At 38.4% G+C, this 10,000-nt stretch overlaps 1 protein-coding gene across 1 annotated transcript in view; it reads left to right on the plus strand.

Annotated features, from left to right (window-relative positions):
- The window catches only part of LOC143038048 (protein trachealess-like), a 370,882-nt gene that overhangs the window by 120,330 nt on the left and 240,552 nt on the right, over positions 1-10,000 (plus strand). Inside the window, exon 2 of the mRNA XM_076206921.1 lies at positions 3,999-4,040. Within this exon, the coding sequence (XP_076063036.1) occupies positions 3,999-4,040 (42 nt within the window). The remainder of the gene's footprint in view (positions 1-3,998; positions 4,041-10,000) is intronic.

Here is a 10,000-nt window from a genome sequence, read left to right on the forward strand (position 1 = left end):
ACCCCCTCCCACCCCACTCCCTCCCTCCCTCACTCACTCACTCACTCACTCCTCCCTCCTTCCTTCCCTCCTTCTCCACTCACCCGCTTCCTCCCTCTTTCCGTCCATCTTTTCCACCCACATACATTCTTCCTCCCTTCTTTCCTCTCCCACCCACTTCTCTCTCCCTCTCTCCCTTCCACTTTCCCTGTCTCCTTCTCTCCCAGCATCTCTCCCACCCTCTTCCTCACTTTCTCCCTTCTTTACTCCTTCCCTCCCACCTCCACTCCTTCACCTCTCTTCATCTTCGCCTCAACACAACACTACCGAACGCAAAGACTACAACGCCAATTCTCTTAGAAAATAGTTAATAGATAAATTAATAAGTAGATTGACAAACGAATAAACAAATAGATGAATAGAAAAATAAGTAAATGAATAAGTAATTAAATGGGCTGACTTATAAATAACTAAATAGGTAGATAAACAAATAAGAAATAAAAAATAAGACATAAATGAATCAAAGAAATATAATTTCTCGAAAAACTGCGGTAACGGCGGCTCGACAGACCCTCAGCCTACCGGATGTTGGTTTTATATAAAGCCTAATAGGCTGCCTCAAAGTGTTTAATGTGGCGTTAGATGCTTGTTGTATCGTACTATTAAAGCGATATATAGCCAACTTCTTTTGCCTGGAATATATATATATATATATATGTATATATATATATATATATATATATATATATAAAGATATATATATATATATATATATATATATATATATATATGTGTGTGTGTGTGTGTGTGTGTGTGTGTGTGTGTGTGTGTGTGTGTGTGTGTGTGTGTGTGTGTGTGTGTGTGTGTGTGTGTGTGTGTGTGTGTGTGCACATATACACGTACGTGTGTATGAGCGTATGTATGTGTGCTCCGTCGGCAGGCGAATTAGACAATGGAAGTTAAAGTAGTCTTGTTCTCGCTGGAACCCAAAAACCAGAAAAGTGGCTCTTTCTTATTTCCTCCCTCTCTCCTTCTCTTTCCCCTTCCCTTTCCCCTTCCCCTTCCCCCCTTCCCCTTACCCTTCCTCTTCCCTTTCACCCATTCCCCTTCCCTTTCACGTTCCTTTTCACCCCTTCCCTTTCCCATTTATCTTCCCCTTCCTTCTCCCTTTCCCTTTCCCCAAAAACCAGAAAAGTGGCTCTTTCTTATTTCCTCCCTTCTTCTTCTCTTTCCCCTTCCCCTTTCCCCTTCCCCCCTTCCCCTTACCCTTCCTCTTCCCTTTCACCCGTTCCCCTTCCCTTTCACGTTCCTTTTCACCCCTTCCCCTTCCCATTTCTCTTCCCCTTCCTTCCCCCTTTCCCTTTCCCTTCCCTTTCATCCCTTCCCCTTTCCTTTTCCTTTTCCATTTCCTTCCTAGCTTCCTTCCCCTTTTCTTTCCACTTTCCCATGCCATCTTCCTTCCAATTTATCTTTTCCTTTCCCATTTCCTTTCACATCCCCTCCCTCTTCTCTTTCCCCTTTCTTCTCCACTTCCCTTCTTCCTCTTCCTCTTCTTCCCTTCCCCACTTCTCCCTTCTCGTTTCGCTTCCCCTTCCGTCTCCTTTCCCTTCTCCTTCTCCTCTCCCTCCCCTTCCCCAGCTCCTCCCCAATCCCCTTATTTTTCCCCTTGCCACTCCCCATTGTACCTTGACAACTTAAATCCTTCCCCCAATCCCAGATTTTTTTGTTTTTCTCCCTACTTCTTTATCGCATGGGACAGAGGCTGTATCATCTACCAGGGGTTAGTTAGGTGGTCTTGCAGTGGACTCTCGAGCATGAAAGCACTTCTTTATCACAGTCTCACTTCACCCCGACAGAAGATCCTTTTTTCCTTTTCCAAAGTTTGACTGTCCTTCTTAGCCTTCACCTACACCACCACCACCAGAACCTTCTCCACCACCATCACTTTTACAATTACTAACATTATAACCACCACTACCAACACCACCAACACTCTTTCCTTGATGTCCCTCTCCAGCCTTCGAACTGCCTCCGAAGTGAAGCGTCGGTCGCCGAGGCCCTCGGCGTCTCGAGCCTCCTACCCTGGGGAGCGCGCGAGTGTAATAAATTAATTGAGATGTGATTAAACCAAATAACAGCGTGAAATGAATACGGTACACAAGTTTTCTTCTCCGCCTGCTCCGGCTCTGACATCTTTTCCATTCTGTCTCCCTGCCTGCCAGACTTTCTTTCGGTCTCTCTGTCTGTGTTTTGTCGCGTTTTTTTTTTTTTCTTTTTTTTATGACTCGGTAAATGCCGGCGTATTTTGGAGATGTTTGTGTGGATGTATTTGTATGTATACACGCACGCACTTATACATGCAAGAGCGGGCGCGTACACATACACACACACACACACACACGCATGCACATACATTCAATTAGGTAAATACAATTAGGTAAATACGCATGCATGCAAATGTATCAATATATGCATAACATGGTTGTGCGCGCATGTGTGCGTTTGTGTTTGTGTATAAATTTATTTGTGGTGTGTGTGTGTGTGTGTGTGTGTGTGTGTGTGTGTGTGTGTGTGTGTGTGTGTGTATGTGTGTGTTTGTGAAAGAGAGAAAGAGAGAGAGAGATTCACTACGATTTTGGTTCACGTGATGGACTCTTGATGGACAGCTATTATCCTCCCGTATGAGAGCTCAGAGCCCATATATGAAAGACAGAGGTTGGGTAGTGGGAGGTGTTTAGGCTTTGGTTTTATTTAATTGGGACAATAAACACACTAGATCAGTGTCACAGTAGTTTTCCCCCTTCTTTCAAACTAAAAAAAATCAAGAATGCGGACCCTTTTCGTGTTATTCTACTTGTTCTAGTGTTCTTTTATTTCTCGGTTAGTGTTAACTGAACCTTTTGTGTTAAGCTTTTGTTCTTAGTATGACAAAATGACTGACACGCGACCCTATTATTTCCTAAAAAAAACAAAAAAAAAAAAAAAAAAATATATATATATATATATATTTTGTTGCTTCGAAAGCTGGACCTTTCAACATGGTGATCGCAGATGAATTTATTCAGTAAATGAAGTGTCTAGGTAGCAAAGGCCTAGCCTAGAAAAGGCTACGAATGGTATTTGTGTCTCCTAATAGCAAAACTTGAGCAAGTATACGAATAATATAAAGAGGAATGGTTCCCATAACACTATTACTTTTGATGGGTGAGGTGGGGTGATGGTAGGGGGAACATATTACCTGAACAAAATCGCTTGGCGCTAACCAGGTTATCATGCCTCATACTGATGGGGTTAACTGAGGTTATCTTAACCCTAAAAATCTGAAACAAACTCTTCATCTGAAGAGGTAAACTTAAACAAAACAAAAAAAATATTTGGACTGTACCATCGAGTTGAAAGGCTTGTTATCTACAGACATGACTAGTGATTATCTTTTAACTGTGTGTTTTGACTAAGATCAGTGACTATAACTAAGATCTTTGAACAGTCAGTCATAAAAGTCTTGACAGGGGCTCTACCTTTGTTTTGATAATTTAGAACTTCAGCCTTTCTGGATGGCAGGTCATTTGCCTTGACTGCGTCCAGGTCTTTTTTTTTTTTTTTTTTTTTTTCTTTTTTTGAATGGGGGGGGGGGTACACACAGACACACCATCCAGAAAGGGTGGTAGATGGGAATAAACAACCCACAGACTTTAATGAGTGACTGTTCAGACTGGTTTTCTCTTCTGCAGATATAAAGCTCATCTATGCATATTTGGTATGTCTTTCTACACAAAAAAAAAAAAATGGAAAAGAAAAATATACCGAATAATCAGCAACAGACTGTACATCTGCATGACGAAGACCAAAAAGAGGGGAAGGGCGGGGTGGTGGTTAGTTGAAAGACTTTATCATGACTGTACATAAGTTCAACTTAAGCTACGGAAGTAAGGTTGTTTGTTTGACGTCCCCCCCACCCCCCAACCCCCGAAGTCCTTCCATGATTGAAGTCGTGAATGATGACATCTTTCCTCTTTCAGTTTCGCACCAGACCAGCAATGGAGACATATGCCTGATGGAAGGTAGGCACTTAACGATAACGATAACAATACAGTATCTAATCAGTGTATGAGCTTTGCAAAGCACGCATGATGAAGCGGTTACCCCCCACTAATTGAATGCCCGTTAACATATACTAATCTTAGTTTAACCTTTTTTTTTAAGTACGTATTACGTAGTGTCGGTTGGTTTCATTATTTTTGTTTGGGAGGGTTTTTGATAATTAGTTTCAATGTAATTACAATTATACCCGTTAATATTTAATAATGTTTCTTTTTCATAGTAGGCGTTGTTAAGCAACGGTTAATGTCATTCTTGGCTACGTATGCCTATTAGAGACATCGCTGTAATTCTAAATAATAAATCTATATGTCTTTTGCAAAATAGGCACAGGCGAATAGTATCCGTTAACATTAACCTTATCAGTAAATAATTCTTGCTAAGTAAGCCTTGTATGTTAACAGTTCACATTACAAATGTCCACGGTCTTTACGAGTTTAAAAGGTGAGAAATTTAACGTTAAATTCTCCAAAATAGGTGCTACACGGTCAACATAGCTAACTTCAAAAGTATCTCCGTTAAGACTTACTAGTTTTTGTATGCGTTTGCAAGTTAGGAGTTGTCAATTGTCGGTGCACATGGAATATGCCTAGGCATATTTTTCTCAGATGATGCAGGCTATATCGTTCAAAACAATAAATCAAATATGCCCTTTGCAAGGTAAGTCAGAAATTATTAACAAAGAAATCCATTAACATTAGATAATATTTGTGTGTTTTTAACAAGAGAGATATCATGTACAAAAATTTAACATAATGTAGAATTTTTGAAAGCTGCAATGTGTCGTGCTAATGCTTACTAATCCTCGAATGCCTTTTGGAGATTCGACGTTTGTTATTAACATTTAACATTACTAATGTTTACGTATGCCTTCAGTCTTTTTTATCTACATGTGCCAAAGTTAACAAAAAAAGAAATATAAATAAAGATAATAATAGTAATAAAATAAAATAAAATAAAATGAAATAAGATACTATAAAATGAAATGCTAAAAAAGACATAGAGAGTCACTTATGAAAGAAAAAAAAATAATTCCCATTAAAAGCAAGAGCTAATGACCACGTACGACCTTTGTAATATGTGTGGTATCATTGTATGCCCTGTGTAGGATTACTGTTATATTAATAAAATGTTTATAACACTAACCTTCAGTTTTATCCTTTGGGAGTTAGATCATAAGTTTGATCATTACTAATTCTTATATGCCACTTTTTGCCATTTAAGCGTCATGAGTTATTATATGCCAGAGATTCTAGGAATCGACTTCAATAATGCCATTCGAAGGATTTCTTTTAGAATTATCCATGCGAAGTCGTTTCAGCGGGCGAATAGTATTACCATTCTCTTACTTCTGTGTGTTGTAAAATAGTAATTACGATATGTTAACGTTAACATGTATTCTATGACTTAAGACTTCGATTAAAGTTTATACTTTCTTTGGCGAAGGGAAGTCAAGTAGAAAAAGGAGGCTGTCTTTTAACATTTCGATTGTAAAGATGAATGTGACCTGGTTCTCGGTACGGATAGGATCTGGTCCAGGCAGACCTTCCCTCATTACCTAGTAAAGTGGCGCTATGGAAATTAATAAAATCGCCTGGCGACAACCAAAGTTCAAGAGTGAAACTAGGTGGTACGGATGAAGGTAACCGAGACAGGAACTCGAGGTGCCTCAGAGATGAATGAAGTAAACTGGCGGCAACCGAATTGAAAAAGAAAAAGTGAGAACCGCTATGTAAGGGATAACTGTACGCCTACTGATCACGGCAAGTAGGCAAGGACGTAGATAGATGAACACTACTCCCTTTAGCCTGTTACGCTAACCTTGACGAGTTAGTTTTTTTATTACCGTATTTTCTAATCTTATTTTCGTATTAATGCGTCAACTAGAACACGACCGTTCCAGCATTATTCAAATCAGTTTTGAACGTCTAAGAAAAATCCGCCAAAGTAAAATTAAGACACTATGATAATAATGTTAACGTCTTTTTTTATAATTAGTTCAGTGATTATGATACGTAGCCTAATGAGTTCCAATGAAGGAGGAAAAAAGACCTTTCGGTCCATGACAAGTCAAAAAAAAGTGGGGGAATACAATTGTGACTTTCAAAAAATCAAAATAATCAAGTTATATTAGCTTCATCAAAGATTACAGTCATATCCAATGATTGCTCTCCCTTTGGTTAGGTGGGAAGCATTTGATTAACTCGAATAAGAATATGCTCAACCCGAAAAGCAATCAACATAACAGAGGTCAGGTTAGATGAAAAAACGTTCACGTAATTTTGCACATGAAGATGTAACGTTCTCGGTGTGACCTCGGAAGTTCCAAGAATTTTCTTTAAGAAAATAATAATAATAATAATAGTAATAACAACAATACAGTTTTGGTGATATTCAATACGCCGCACCGGGATTTTTATGAACTTCTATTGACCGCACGTAAAAATATATATATATATATATATATTGATAAGAAATGATACTACAATAAAATGAAAGTAAATAATGATTCACTTTACAATGGTAATTAGATTAGTAATTGTGAATAAGAAAGAATATCGATATTTTTAATACAGTGGCTTTTAATCTATTTTTTATTATATCTTATTCTATCTTATTTGATCATATTTAATTCTCTAATACTTTCTCTTATTTTATTTCATTTTATTATATCATATTATTATTTTTCTTTGTTCTGAGCAAGGTCACGTGATTCTATCAAGCTGGGTAGGCGAACTCGGGGCAAAATGGCCTCTCGATTAATTGGAATCCCATCTAGGCCCTTAGTTTCCGCATCTGCTGAATAAAACGGTCTAGCCTTGAGCACAACAAAGATGTAAGATTTTATAGGAGGTGCGTAGGCAGATAGATGGGGTAGAGGGAGGAAGTGATGGGGGAGGTGGGTAGAGGTAAGAGGAGGTGGAGGAGAGAGGAAAAGCGAGAGGGGAGAGAGAGGTGGGGGAGTGGGAGGGGAGAGGGAGAGGGAGCCTTGAATTCATATAGGTCTCAATTGAACACGTCTGTATTATTTGTGTGTGTGTACGTGTGTGCGCGTGTGTGTGTGTTTGTGTGTGTCTCTGTGTGCGTGTGTGTAAGATGTGTGTTTGTGTGTGGTGGTCTGTGTTTGTGTGTGGGGTCTGTTTGTGTTTGCGCGTGCGTATTAGTGTGTGTGTGTGTGTGTCTGTGGTGTGTATGTGTATGTGTGTGTGTTTGTGTGTGTCTGTACACACACACACACACACACACACACACACACACACACACACACACAAACAAACACACACACATATATATATATATACACATACATATACATATATATATATGCATGTGTGTGTGTGTGTGTGTGTGTGTGCATGTGTGTGTGTGTGTGTGTGTGTGTGTGTGTGTGTGTGTATGTGTGTGCGTGCGTGTGTTTTCTGGTTGTGGTAGATGTGCGCCGAACACAATGAAGATGGTAATTTCATCATAATTATAATATTCCGTCAATAAAAACAATAGATCATGATTAGAATTTTTCACATCCCAGCTGTGAAATACTGTGTATCTCCCACATATAGTTATATCATTATCTTGAATCGCGTGGATGGGAGGAAAAAGGGAAACCGAACGAGAAGACTAATTGCCGAAAGGTGTGCTAAGTTGCAGGAGCACACTGCTTGTTTTCGTATCAAAAAGTTGTATGTATTTGTCAAAAATTATCTCAACTAGATAAAAAAAAATCATAATAATTTGTTCTTATAGTATCATAGTATAATCTAACTGTAATTCGTTTTCAAGTCCAAGAAAGCACACTTGGAAATAAAATTTGGGTCATTTCGATTTATGATTTTCTTGCGTTATTGTGTCTTATTATTCTCTTCATTGTTTTACTAAACGATCGAAAACTGTCATGGAACTTTTAAAAGAGTAAAATATACTTAATACACGTAGAATTTAATCATTTCAACACGTTGACAGTCACTAGTCTCCATTCTCGTGAGCACTAAAAGGGTCGATTCCTCACTCTAAGCTGAGTAGAAGAGTTTTACTGATAATTGATTTTAGTACATAAGATGTTGGTGCACAGTTCACCCTAGTTCTAGGTACTAAAGAGTTCTAAGTACTATCTTCCGGATAGTTTTGGAAGTCGCATATATTGGGATTGTAGATATATGACGTCAGATTTTTACGACATCGCACACTTACGATTATCGTAAGCATTCGACACAAGGACATACGATGCGTACAGTCTCGTAGAAGACGAGAGTCACTGTGGTACTTGAAAGTGAGTTCCTAAACATTATGATTCTCTCCAAATCATTGTTGCTATCCCATCTGAATGACATCGTCTATCGTTGGCCAGAATAAATGCTTTTGAGTCATGCTAGGGACGAAAATTGATCGAATTTGTGTAACAGGCAGGAAATGTGCTGATGATGACGATAATATCGAAACGTGACCGTTTTGTGGATTATAGCTGTTCTTGCATATCGTAGTCGTATTAGCACTTGGTGTTGATGTAATGTGTAGTTCTTTGGTGTGTTTGGTTATATACATATACTGCACGAACACACACACACACACACACAAAAACACATAGTCTTTAGCATCCGCTGTCAATGTAGTACTTGCTCAGGCGCCATTGTTGGCAAGAAACTCCACAGTTGTCAATAACTATTGTCCTTATTGGTTCACTGTACCGGCTGCCAACATTGATTGCCAATAATTATGTAAATGAAAACACGGCTTCAGTCTGCCATACTGTTGGCAGAAATAAAGTCAGTATCAAATTTCAACATCTGTTTCCTATCATTAAACTCAACGTTGTCAATATTTCTGCTTGGTTTGTTGTTGCTTCCGTTGCTGTTGATGTTGTCGTTATTGTTGCTGTTGTTGATGTTTTGTTGATGTTATTGTTGTAGTTGTTGTTGTTCATGCTGATGCTGTTATTGATGTTGACATCGTTGTTGTTGTTGTTGTTGTTGTTGTTGAATGTAACCGGAGTTTAGAGCTTAACAGAAAAATATATGAGTAATATTTTAAAAGATATTTTAGTTGAGTGCAGAGGACGGGTCTTCTTGTCGCGGTTTTACCCTCAGGTATGTCGTCTTTGTTTTGTTTTCAGCTCATATTGTTTTATTTGTTTATCTGCTTATGTATTAATCTATTCATCCATTTTATAATCTATTTCATTTACTTATTCATATGTTTATTTATTTGTAAGGGGAGGCCAAAAGCAGATTATAGGATCCAGTATGGAGTCCGATAATTTGCTTTTAGCTTCTCCTCTTGCAGTCGTCGATGCTTTTACTTATTTGTTTATTTATTCGTTTACTTGCCTATTTTCTTATTCAGTTATTATCAATTTATGATTTTATCTCTTTGCTTATAAATTTGATTTGTATTTACTTGATTATCTATTTGCTCGTTGTTATATCAAATATCTATTAATTTCTTTGTTCATTTATTTATTCATTTATCTATTCATTCATCCGTAATTTATCTTAATTCATTTTATCATCAACCTCATCCCTACGGAAATGAATGAGATCACTCGGCGGCAGCAAGAGCAGAGGGAAAAGTACGACGTGGAACGGAAGGAGTTGACGCCGGGAGGCGCTCACCTGGGACAAGGGACAATCACGGGTGGCCGATAGGATTGGGGCCGTGACTCCGAACACCGAGGGCCCGGGGTCGATTTCCAATGGCTACTAATGATTGCCACTAGCCCTGGCTACCCATACATATGGTGTTCTGGCCAGAGAAGAGATTTTATTGGTTTCTAATAGAATATTTTCTCCGATCTTTTTTATTATCGTTATCTTAACTTTTGGTAATAGCATTAATAGTGTTGTTAGAAGTGCTAGTTGCAGTAATAGTGGTAGCACTGATACTAGCTGTAGTTAGAAATATCATTGTAATAGAGGTAGTAGTAATAGTA

Source organism: Oratosquilla oratoria, chromosome 23, assembly GCF_046742065.1.
Source record: "Oratosquilla oratoria isolate Oo_2021 chromosome 23, ASM4674206v1, whole genome shotgun sequence".
Classification (NCBI taxonomy): domain Eukaryota; kingdom Metazoa; phylum Arthropoda; class Malacostraca; order Stomatopoda; family Squillidae; genus Oratosquilla; species Oratosquilla oratoria.